Below are 12788 nucleotides of genomic sequence, written 5' to 3'. Positions count from 1 at the left end.
CGCATGAATTCTTTATCACAAAAGTAGATAGATACCGTAGAATCGTTGACAGGCGGTGTGCAATGTGTAACAAACTTGATTTCAATTAAAAGTTTTTTCTTTCATGCTAAGCGGACAATATCTTTCACGAAAGCCATCGGCAGTAAAACGAAAGTAAATTCTACACGCGCTCATTTTACCGGAAATGAATCAGCAGAGTGCATTAATTGATCAGCAGAGTACAAATGCAACCATCATAGTAAATACTTTGTTCAGCTAACCTGTTCGTTAGGTGTTAAAAAAATTTGGTCTCGCCTTTGTTTTTCACAAGTTTTTAGACGAATACTTCCCCACTACGGACCTCACGCTAGTTCAGTAACACGCAGTATAGGGGTTCATGACCAAGTGTGAGGTCAAGATGGCTGGATGTTGGTCAAGTTCTTTTCTTTTTTTTTTTTCCTGTTTATGGACCGAGAAGGAGTCAATGTTCATAGTCTCTCTCAAGAAAAAAGAACGTGACCAATATCTAGCCGTCTTGATGGAAGAAGCTTGGTCAATAAAGGATTTATTGCCTGGCTTTCGGGATTAATTTTTCTTGCGGGACGCGGCAGGTAGTCCCGAGCGGGCAGAATAGTTCCAGAAAAATAAACATACACTTGCTCTGTCACTCAAGAACACTAAAAACGCTATACTTCAGTCACGCTGCTCAATGGAAAGACTCATGAAAAAATAAAATCTAGGGGTTTGAAGCTGAATTAAAACCATTTAAATTTGTCTTTACAATGTTTCTCCGTAAAATTCTACCTCTTGGAAAGGGTTTCCCTCACAGCCTGTTAGGCGTTTAACACCGAGAAATTTTGTTTCAAGTCTAGGATCAGTGTGTGTGGCACAGAAATACTAGTGAGCTGTTTTAATAAAATTATTACCAAGTCATCGAATCTACGTTTTTAAAATTCAATTACTTTTTTATTATTATCAAATGTTTTCAAAGCAGTGCAAGTTGATTTACATTTAGCGACACAAGTCCAGTGTTATATTTTTCGTCTTCTACATGATGTACATTTACAATATGTTGATCAAATCACTTTCTCAACTCCCAGCCTTTGGGTGTAAAAACCCAAACTGCATAACTGTTGTTTAATAACCCAACGTCATAAAAATAAATCCTTTTGTTAAAATGCAATGTCCTTGACATTAAAATGTTTTCTGCGTGCTTTTTTATATGACCTCATCGACTTATTTACACGTTTAACGAGTTGTCAGTCCATAAAGCAATCAAAATTGGAGTTAAAGGTTGTTTTTTTAAGTCAGCCACTAAGCGGGTTTGTTCAGCTGAAGAGCACTACCCACTATCTAATACAATAAACTCTCTTCTTAAAAAAAGCCTGTTAAGCTTTACAGCAAAGAGTTTCCGGACTTGACAAGTTAAAAACGTCATCGTTAAAGTGCTACTATGACGAAAATCGCATCATTCAAATCTGAGCCATTTTAAGACATAAAGAAGTAGTCTGTACAAAAGTAAAAATACTGTTTACTGTTTTCAAATATCTCTTTTCGGTCCAGAGATATTCAAGTTTTTAAAATATGCAAATTAGCCAAGTGATGACGTCATCTACTCAACCGAATTTTGATAAAATATGATAAACAAGGATATCTCGGTCAATTTGTATCAGAAATGTTTGACTTTTTAAAGTAAGATTCTGCTAGAGGTGCTCCGCAATATGAGCTTAACAATTATATTTGTTACTATGGCAACATACTGGGTTCCAGACCTCCACGATATTAAAGGCTTTTCTGACCACATTTACCGTTCTGTATTGATATTTGCCAATGGTACCTCATCTGTATGATCCAGCAAGCATATAAATACGATAGGTTGAGTTAATGGCCTGTTTAATGTTTTCCAAGCTTAAAATCACTAAAATATTGAAATCAGGCTACAGGGGACTGGAATAGAGTGGGTTGCCATGGGAACAGAAATTGTTATAGCTGTAGGTGTGTTGTACTTAGAACTATCAACCTATCAAGTTTCAATGGTTTCTGCCGCAAATTGACCATGATAGCGCTATTTATATGCTTGATGTAATATTTGGTTAAGTGTATGACGTCATCAGTCATCTCATTTTCATATTTTAGTCATTTATCAAACTTCAATAACTCCGGAACCAATGTAGATATTTGTAAACGGTAGACGGCGTCTGTAATCTTTCGTAGAATTCTATGTGATTAACCTAAAAAATCACGGGGTAAAAATTTTGATCATAGTAGCACAAGAACCTGACTTTTTCCTCGCGTGACACAATAATTCTCATAATTTCTCTGCATGCAAATGGCTGCCTTTGTTACCGTTACAGCTGGCGTCTCCATTTTAGTTCTCCTTTACAATGTTGTTGGCAACGATCTCGTCATTGCAGTTATTAAGAGAAACAAGACACTACATAATGCAAACACATGCCTGCTGGCCAAACTCGCGTGTTCGGATTTGTCGTTCGCCGTTTTTACATATTTATACTCTCAGACCAGGTGTCTATTCATTTGCAGAATTCATCTTCCACGCTTTGGCTTCTATTTACATGTTGGTTGCTCTGGAAGTGGAGAGATATTTCGCGATTCTGAAGCGTTTTCTGCACTTGACAAGAGAGGCGAAATCTCTGCTGTGGAAAGTTATTCTCGTAATATGGATCCTCGCTGTTTTGAGTGCGCCGGGATATGCTATCACCTTTTTAAGTGAACAATACGCCTGGAAAAACGCCACTATCATGAATGGGACAAATGAAATACCCGTTTGTTTGAAAACCTTAACATAAACTACTCTGTGATGATTTCCTGCTATTCTCGGGTCATTTATCACGTCTGGTTCAATACCGAGGCCAACAGAACGAAAAATACTGCTCTTTCACAGACACGACGCAAATTAACAAAACTTTTTATCCTCGTTATCTCATTCATAGTTACTTGGACTCCTACATTTGGAAGACCTATCGTTACACTATTTGTGGATATCAGAGAAGCCTGAAAGTTCGAGTTGTTTTCTATTTTACTAGCTCTGTTCGGTTCAACAGCTAACTCAGTGATTTACTCATTTCGCTATCCGAGATTTCGACAAGAAGTCTTCAAACTACTAGCTTTTTGTTGTAAGAAAGAGACTGCTAAGCGTTACCAACGGCAAACAGTTATTCACTGACGGAAATGAAGAGGACATGCACACAATCTGCAATTTTTCCTGTTTCATGAAACAGGAAAAATTGCAGATTGTGTGCATGTCCTCTTCATTTCCAGTTTCTTTAGGTGTTACGAGCAGCTTTCAATTGAGTAATGGTCCTGGCCAATCACAATAGGCCATTTCCGAGTTGCCTTTTGCCTCCGTGTCAAAACGAGTCTTTGTACGAAACCATTCATATGGCAATGAGTTCTGCGTTCAGGTTCATTTTCATGCAAACCAAACCCATTTCAAATGGCAGGTTTTGCACTGGAACTCGTTTTGAAACAGAGGCACCAGGTGACTGGGAAATGACCTATTACATAGTCAATCCACTGATTCAATCAAAACTCAAAGCAGACACATGTAGCCGACGCAAAGCGCGGGAAAACGTGTGCAAGCGAGCCACGTTGGGTTTGGTCTCACTTCTGATTGGGTGACAAAGTGGGGCGAGTTTTTTTAAGCCAATCGCTAAGTGAAGATTAATTAAACATTGGCGTTGTTTAGTATGTCCATCATCCATCATTCTATGTCCATATCTACGACAGAAAACACTACTCGGGTTGTCATACCCTTAAAGACCAGGAGTCTGCTAATATCGTGAAGACACAGTTAAAAGATCTCAGTGTGAAGCTGCAGACTAGTGTTCAACCGGTGTTTACGAGCCGCAAGATTGCCCAGGAGTTCCCGACAAGCGAACCTAAGCCTCAGCTCATTGATCAACAATGCGTTGTGTATAACTTCAAATGTGACCAGTGCGATGCTGGTTATGTCGGTTACACCCGTGGTCATCTGTTCGTACTCGTTGATGGACATAGAAGCAAGACCTCGTCAGTACGCAAACACTATGATAATAGACACGCAGGCAGGATTCCGGATGACCTTCGCAATTGTTTTAGCGTGTTGAAAAAATGCCACAACAAGTTTGATTGTCTCATTAATGAGATGTTACTCATTAAACAATTACGACCGTGTTTAAATGTACAATCAGACTCAGTTCGCGCTAAGGTCTTTGTCTAACTTATGCAAATTAGTAACTCTGAACTCATAGTTACTCTTGAAATCGCATATTTAATTAGTTTCCCTTGACAATGGCGCCAAGATGTCGCCGAAACGTCGGATTTGTCTATCGTTAGTTTTTGCCTGTATATCTTTGTTGAGTAACATAGGAAATTAATATTTAAAATTGTTTGTTGATCACATAAAAAAGAAATGAACAAAAACCAGCTAAATTTGATCTACTCAAGTCTGAAACATTTTGGGCCAAAAAAGAAACATCGTAATTGTTTTGCTCTGAGTGTTAAATAAAAATATAGAGTTTTTATTATAGTTCCTATGTACATATTTTTGTCAATAGATATTCTACTGTTTCCCCATTTAAATGGAAAACATGTTGTGTAGTCTTAGCGAGCCATGCAATGAAATCAAAATCAAAAGTTGTGCTGTAATTCTGATGCAGCAGCTTTGTTTGGCCAACGAACAATAATCTCATGTACAATAAAACTTTAATTGTATTTTACATGCAGCCATTGATTTTTTGAATGACAGAGGGTTTCGTCTTTTAATTGCGTGAAGTTATAAGTTAATTTCAAGACGTTTCAAATTTTTGTCGTTTTTTTTTTCTGTATATGGATGTGTTACATAAAATATCCACACGGTTTTTCACGTGTAATCTTTGCCAACTGAACATAAGATTACCTCTTCACAACTTTTTATCGCTCGATTCTCTCGCACATGGTTTTTGCTGACGTCATATGACATTTACCAGGATGTCCAGTCCTTTGCCGCGCGAACGCCTGACACTAAACATAAATTCCTCTAGGAAACAACGTAATTTCACTACTTAACACTTCCCCCTAACTTGAAAAAGAAATGTCATCCGTGACATTTAGCATGCGATACAAAATATCCCTCTACAACAGTGGCTTGTGTATTAGGATTGTTCAACACGTAAATCCTAGAGTGGGGTGATCAGGCCCAGCTCCTTACAGACTACTAACTATCACAGTTCATCTGTCCATACGAATGTTCATGATTCTGTATCACAAAGACCATCTCTGCATAGTTCTCTCAGCATTCATAAAAAGAATGTTTAAATACACAAAAGAAACCTAAATTTTCGTTTCTAAGTTCTCTGAGTAACAAGTATGTAGTACACGGGTTATTGTCTACATGTGTATCTGTACTGGAATGGCTGATATGGCATTTCCCATTGTGGCAACTGAGGCATTCCTGGATAGGGCATCCCATAGGGCATCATCGTATTTGCCCTCCAGAACATGATGGGTACCGCAGGTGGAGTTAAACCGGTCACTGGTGGTAGCAGCATACCGTATTGGTTTAGTGGTGGCGCAGGTATATAGGGTACTGGCGGTGGTATTCCAACCTGGTTTATCTCGGTAGGTGGTCCTGTATTATTTTCGTACATAAGTTGGGTTCCCAGGACTGTCATACGTTAGCCGTTTGGGTCCTTGTCTTGTCCGCTGAGGGCGACCTTGGTTATTAGCATCATCTTCCATGCTTGTTTCTCCACCAATGGCTTGATGGTTTTCAGTCGTTGGTACTTCATCAGGAGAATCAGTGATGGTAGCACTTGCCTCCATTTGGCCTGACACCCCGTCTGAATTAATATTTGGGGTGTTTGGTTCTGCTTCCGCTGCTTCTTTGCTTGCAGACTGTACCTGTATCTGAGATTGATCATTGCCATCATGTCCCGGTGATAGGTAATGGTGTGAAATGTCGGGAAGGTCATCATCGCTGTCACTTCCATAGCTAAAAGTTTCTTACGGAAGGAAGCTCCTGCCACTGTTTAGACGCAAGATGGTCACAAGGAAGTAACTGGTTTCGATGTAACGTACGAATCTGTCCCTGGCCTGATTCTGGTCTCACGTCATACACAGGGCTTCCCTCCCCCTTTCTTGCAATCACCACATGAATCTCATCTTCCCAGAAGGCACGGAGCTTTCCAGGTCCACTGCGAGGGGTGAGGTTGCGGACTAGGACACGATCTCCCACTTGCAGTGCTGAAGATCTCGCTCGTTTGTCGTAATTCCTTTTTCCTCTAATGGCATATTTCGTGGCAGATTTCGATGCGAGTGAGTAAGCTTCTTACATGGCAGTCCTCCATTTGGTCACATACTCAGCACGTGATCTGGTTCCCGTTTCTACTTGGAGGTCAAAGATTGCATCAAGTGGTAGTCGTGGGCTTTGACCAAACAACAGGAAAAACGGAGTGCAACCCCCATGAATGAGCTTGTTCACATGGTCCTTTCAACTGGATTTGCGAGTTTCAGGGAGAGTTCGCAGCATATTTAGTAGCGTGTGGTTCATCCGTTCGACCACGTTGTTCCCTTGTGGGTGATACGGGGTAGTTCTAGAATGCATAACTCCAGAAAGTTCCTCTAACCGCTTGAACAAACGATTTTCAAACTCCCCTTCCATGTCATTATGGAGCTTCTCTAGAAATCCAAAACGCGGGATAAAGTCATTGAAGATCCTGTCTGCAGCAGTAACGGCGGTTTTGCTCTTCGTTGGGTAAGCTTGAGCATATTTAGTAAAGTGATCTACCACAACCAGAATGTACTCGTAGCCCCCTGAACTCCGCTCTGGGTGTGCAAAGTCAATGGAGAGCATTTGAAGAGGAGCTGTTGTGACAATTGGCTGTAATGGCTCTCTTGTTGGTAGATTTGGGCGTCTCTGTTTCAGACAGCGGCATGTATGATGGATAAAGTTGTCTATATACCTCCTCATGTGAGGCCAATAAAATCTCTCACGAGCCAACGCTAGCACCCTCTCGACACCAAGATGACCCATTTCTTCATGGAGTTCACGATATACAGTACGTCGGAATTTCTGTGGGAGAACTATCTTCTGATTTCGATACAGAATACCACTCTTCTTGTCTACATAAAGTTTGTGCCACTCATTCAGGAGCTTACGAACCAATGGCGGTTCTTTTTGTTTCTGCCCAACTGTCGGCTTCTGGTTTGCTTTGATGACTTTCAGGACGCGCCCAATGTGAGGGTCTTATTTCTGTGCTCTCACTATATCAACCACTTTTACTTGATTGCAGCCTGCTTGTGACAGAATGTCTACCTGATGGAGTTCCCCGTCGTCATCAGTCAGGGCCATCAACCAAATTGAGTCCCCACTTGACAAGGTCTGCATTCCACAGATTGAGGCCTGCAAGCTTTCAGGAACTACCCTCTCAGTACAACTATCCATGTAGTTCTTGAAGTCGGCAGGTATCCTGAAAGACTATCAGCATCAGTGTTCAACTTGCCTGGTCTACATCGTATTTCAAAGTTGAAGTCCGCGAGCTCTCCAACCCACCTCAACCCCGTGGCATTTAGCTCGGCAGACGTTAACACATAAGTTAAGGGACTGTTGCCTGCGTATACCACAAATTCAGGGGCGTAGTAGAGGTAGTCCTTGAACTGTTCTGTCGCTGCCCATTTTAAGGCCAGGAATTCCAGCTTGCCTGTGCATGCATGTTTAACCGCCGACCGGTTAGCTCAGTGGTAGAGCACCGGACTAGCGTGCGGGAGGTCGCGGGTTCAAACTCCGGCCGGACCAACACTCAGGGTCTTTAAATAATTGAGGAGAAAGTGCTGCCTTTGTAATGACATCTGCAAATGGTTACACTTTCTAGTCCTCTCGGATAAGGACTATAAACCGTAGGCCCCGTCTCACAACTCTTCATAATTAATTCTGTGGGACGTAAAAGAACCCACACACTGATCGAAAAGAGTAGGGGACGTAGTTCCCGGTGTGGTGGTCTATCTCTCATCTCATCGGGCGCGCTGCTGGTTGAAGGAGTGTTTCTCAAAAGTATAACGTGATCTGGAGCCCTGACCAATATCCATGTTTAGTACTAGGGCTAGTGTACCGGGAACAGGAAAAAAAACTTTGGGCACTAACCTTTTGGAACTACAGGAGTACGATCAACATAGCTAATATTCAGACGCGAAAGCTTGCATGACACAGTTTTGCACCGATTATTGTTCCTACGTTTCCCACATAAATGTTTAAGTTTCCCGCATAAAATAATATTACCTTGAAGCAAATATTCTCGAAACGTACTCTTTCCTTCTCACTCACTCCGTTCGTACGAAGGAAAATCATTTTCCTTCTCCAGAACGCTGAAGCATAACACAAATACACAAGACTGTAAGGCAGGCAGAGTGAGAGCACCTGCCCGACGATGCTTTAATTCATTTCACACTAAGCTAGGTAAATAAGTACAAACAATGTGAGGAGGAAAAACTGGCTACATCTTTACGAACTCAAAAAGCCTAAGTAGGAAAATATTTAGTTAGTTGTAACCTACTTTCCAGAGAATCTTTAACATACATATTCTTAGTTTTCTCTGATTTCCATCGCCCGTGAAGCATTAATAACCTAGCAGGAGCACCTGATTTCATAAGATTGTCTGCTATAAAGGTAGCACCGCCTGATCTAAGGCTATGAGTATTATAATTGATGGAGTTAATCCCTATAGCTGAAAGCGATTCTTTAATTAGCTCTCTACACCTAGTATAACTTAGTCTCCTAGGGCCTAGAGTATACAAATTGCCCTTCTTGACAAATTTAAGGGTTCTAAAAATGTGAGCAGATGAACTTAGATCAATACTTGCTGCTGAAAAATAACGGGCTAATAATGAATGAGGACATGCAAGACCACCACTTTTAGAAATAAACACAATATTGCCTTGCCTATATTGATCAGTTTTGCTATGCTTAACATTAATCTCTAGATGATCATCAAAAACTACAATATCCGAAGCCTGTATATCCAAAAGCTCATTAACCCTGAAGAGGCCATAAAAGCCTAAAACAAAAATTAATGCTGTACGTAAACCTTCATAAACAAACTTAATACAAATTCGACGTATCATATCAGGAGTAATAGGCTCCTTTTTTCTGACTGGTCTGCTAAATACACGTTTACTAGCCTCCACAATGTTGCGGGATAGTGCAGAATCAACTGGATTACCTTGTATCCCGTATGGAATGAGATCATGGACCCATTTTAACGCACAAAACGCAGACAAAACAACAGCATATGATTTTTTGGTTGCGTGAAGATTAGACAGTTATTCAGACATAAGTAAACTATCACAGGGCAAAACCAATCTTAGGCCTCTGGACTTCATATAAAGACAGAAAAGCCTGTATTGAGCGACATACTTTTTGACAGAAGAATTAGCCTTAGCCTATAAAACTTGCTTCAGCATTAAACGCCTTTTGGCAACACAGGTCCGTCCCCAAGAAGTGGCTTTAGTCAAATCCTAAGGAAGCAAAAATACTAAGAGATAATATAAAATAGAGGGAAGGGGATGTGCTTATGCCGATTTAGCGCCGGCGAAAAGTTTAAGAAAAAATCCATAGCCAACCGGCCAAAGTCCGCTGCCATCCGGCTAGCACCTGATGCCAACTGGCTCCAAGGACTGCCAAAAAAGGCTTGAAAAACTGTAATACAATAACACAGCGTGTACAATGTTTAAGTACGATCCAGTTGGTTTGTGATAACACTGTCAGAAAAATTAAGTTTGACAGCGATGATAAAACCATTCCAACTTGACGAGCCTAACAGCGAGTTAATGTTGCGCCCTAAACGCAACGCTAGCGCACCTTCGAAGAATGCGTAATCAACAACAAAACTCCAAAACCTATTGACCGACAGTGGCCAAAAAGGAGCAGACGGTCAATGCGGTGCAATTAACGTTCCACTGGCACGAGATCTAAACATGAAAATGAGAACTTTAGACAAAATTGGAATCGGTGGTACAAGTAGACAATTTTCGCCTCGCTAGTCCTGGAAAAACGCATCCACATCTGACGTCGCAGGGTTCCAGAATCTTGAAAAATATTTTGGAACTTTTTTGTTGTAGCGAGAGGCAAAACAATCCACAGTATATGGCCCCCAAAGACCGTCTAGCTGCTGAAAAAAGTCGGGGCAAGTTCCCAATCGTCATAATCAATTATCTTGCTGAGGTAATCCGCCTCATCATTGAGAGATCGGGGCACCCACTGAATGTCCAAAACAATTCCCAATTTAAAGCATAGCGAAAAAATATCAAAAGCTAACTTGTGAAGATTAAAGTGCATACTACCAACTTGCGCAATTCTTGCAGCCCCCTGGTTATCGGTAAACCACTTGACTCTTGAATTAGGCAGAAAAGAACTGGATGAACTAAGGACGAACTGTACAGCTAATAATTCACGGTAAGTGGAACTCTCCTGACATTCAGCCTCAGTAAACATCCTATGAGCACAAATATCTTTCCCGTCAATATGGCCAGCGCAAGCAACATCACTTGCATCTGAATAAATAGAAACAAATGGAGTGAGCGAATCAGACACGCTTCTAGTGTTAACGGAACGAAGATTGTTCTTCCTTAACTTAAGTTCAACTACACAATATCTATCAAGCAAAAATACACTATCCCAAACTTGGGCGGCAGCCACAGACATCTGACAATGCCTGGTCATAATTCGAGCGAGGTTTCCTAAAACGGGACTCATAGATATGATCTTTCCAACAATGGAGGCCAAACTTCTTGCTGATAACGCACGAGGTTGTAGGGCGCTGTCAATGTGGGAAAAGGCCTTATCTATTCTTGACTCAGTAATGCTAATGTTTCCTTGAGTCCCATCCCAAACAATACCAAGCCAAACAATAAATTGTACAGGAACCCAAACTGACTTGTCGTCATTAGATATGAAGCCCGCCGCGGCAAGGTCTGATCTAAGAATGTTCGAATGAATTTGGCTCAACGACTCGGTAGACTCAACGTCAAAACCATCATCGAGGTAAACAACGGTACGTATTTCCTGAGATCTCCAATGCTTTACTAAAGGTCTGAGCAACTTGGTGAAAATGTAAGGCGCCGAAGATAAACCAAACGGGAGAACTGTAAACATAAACAAACTATGTTCCCCATCAGACATCACCCAGCTAAAACCGAGGAATGGCTGGTGTTCTGGAAAAATATCCAAATGATGATATCCACTTTTGAGGTCAAATTTGGTGAAGTAGCTACCTTTCTCAAAATAGTCTAGCCCAACTCTCCAGTCCTCAAACTTGAATTTTTGCTTAAAAACGTGGTGATTGATGTACCTTAAATCCAAAATCAAACGTCTTTTCCCACAACTTTGAGCCGAAACAGAAAGCGGATTGATAACGTTGAGGCAACTCTTCGGAACTTGACAAACTCTTCCCGAGGAAAGCAACTCAAGAATAGCTGAGTGAACGAACTCGGAATGTTCTAAACCAGAACGATTATTACTAAATTCTGCTGGAGGCGGAGAAACATAAAACGGAATTTTGTAACCTTCTCTAATACAGTCGATGATAAAAGGTGGTGCGCCAATCTTCTCCCAAAACAGAACATGAGCTTTAAGTCTCCCCTTAACACCTAGCGGAACTGTACCAGGGACCAGTGAACCAGACTCTACCTCAAAAGAAGGCAAAAACAAGTCTTCTACCTTAATGATATCTTCGAAACATCCGACCGCATCATCATACTCAAATAGTTGACTGCCGCTCGTCTGGTCTGCGGGATTGCTCTCCAGATGTACTGCCTGAGCCAAGTCTGGTTGTGTTTCTGTAATTCCCGAATCCAGGACCGTCGCTGAGCCTCCCGCAACTTGAACTCCAATGACCTCTCTTTCCGCATCTGAAGCAGATGTCTGCTGGAGAAGGCATTCTACGGCCTGAAAAACGAAAAAACAAAGAACGCACAGCAGAAAACCTTCACTAAAGAAAAAATAAAAACGTGGAAAAAATAAACAAAACAAACAAGAAAACTACAAGCACCGTCGAGTAGTTTCGCACTTGATGAATATATCGACCTATTCACTTCTTATATATATTCCAACTGGAGTCTCGAGAGACTCCACGTGCTAACACAAGATGTGTTAGCATAAATCACATGCGTGCTCACGCTGAACTTCCGAAGGAAAATACATTTTCCTTCTCCCTCACTCCGTTCGTACAAAGGAAAATCATTTTCCTTCTCCAGAACGCTGAAGCATAACACAAATACACAAGACTGTAAGGCAGGCAGAGTGAGAGCACCTGCCTGCCACGTTGAAAAAACAAAGAAAGGGCAAGGAGCATACCTCGAAAAAGAGACCGGTCGTCAGCAGCGCGAGAAGTATGAGCGCTGAGGGGAGTCTTATTCTTCTCGGATTTCTTAAAAGCATTTTGCTTCTTCTTCTTCAAAGCCCTCTCCTGCGACTTCCTGATCCTCTTCTCGTCGTCCGAATCACTAGCTAACTCCTCCGCCTCGTATTCCTTCACCGCAAGCCAACCTGCTTCGCTCTTGTCTGCCAGTTTTATGATCTTGTCACGATGTCGCAAACTTTTTCTTAAGTCCTCAACCTTTCCAGCAGCTTTGTCGACGTCGCGCAAGCCAAGAAAATTAGCGGCTTCGTCTACCGTCGCCTGAGGTTCGGAGTTAAACAGGAACTGGCCTTTGTTGCCTTGGAACTTAAGCTTGCCGGCCTCAGACGCTCTTTGCAATTTTCCAGTTTCACTTGACGATTGCGAGCTTAATCCCGACGAGAGAATTTCAATCTTGTGGTCAAGGTACGTTTTAAAACG

General features: G+C 41.5%; 2 protein-coding genes and 1 pseudogene across 2 annotated transcripts in view; 1 reads left to right on the top strand and 2 right to left on the bottom strand.

The window, feature by feature from the left end:
• Positions 1-2308: 2308 nt before the first annotated feature.
• On the top strand, positions 2309-3558 carry LOC145498719 (C-C chemokine receptor type 4-like; annotated as a pseudogene).
• Positions 3559-10622: 7064 nt separating this feature from the next.
• On the bottom strand, positions 10623-12107 carry LOC145498535 (uncharacterized). Its single transcript, XM_081478449.1, has 3 exons — positions 12078-12107; positions 11355-11989; positions 10623-10689 (listed from the first exon to the last, which is right to left on the bottom strand). The coding sequence occupies exons 1-3, from the start codon at positions 12105-12107 to the stop codon at positions 10623-10625; spliced, it is 732 nt and encodes a 243-aa protein (XP_081334575.1).
• The window catches only part of LOC145498219 (uncharacterized), a 1075-nt gene continuing 258 nt past the window's right edge, over positions 11972-12788 (bottom strand). The window contains exon 1 of the mRNA XM_081478116.1: positions 11972-12788. This exon is cut by the window's right edge and continues 258 nt beyond it. Coding sequence (XP_081334242.1) covers positions 12123-12788 — 666 coding nt within the window. The 3' untranslated portion in view covers positions 11972-12122.

Source organism: Orbicella franksi, chromosome 9, assembly GCF_964199315.1.
Source record: "Orbicella franksi chromosome 9, jaOrbFran1.1, whole genome shotgun sequence".
In the NCBI taxonomy this organism is placed as follows: Eukaryota; Metazoa; Cnidaria; class Anthozoa; order Scleractinia; family Merulinidae; genus Orbicella; species Orbicella franksi.
Note: the sequence above shows the minus strand (reverse complement) of the source record. Positions and strands in the feature narration are given on the sequence as shown.

Excerpts from the sequence above, each read along its gene's own strand:
- LOC145498535 (XM_081478449.1), bottom strand. The coding sequence starts at position 12,107 with ATGCTAACACATCTTGTGTTAGCACGTGGA. Across the intron at positions 11,990-12,077 it reads ATCTTGTGTTAGCACGTGGA|TTTTCTTGTTTGTTTTGTTT; the intron begins GTCTCTCGAGAC and ends CGGTGCTTGTAG. Across the intron at positions 10,690-11,354 it reads TGCCTCAACGTTATCAATCC|GAAACCTCGCTCGAATTATG; the intron begins GCTTTCTGTTTC and ends GTCCCGTTTTAG.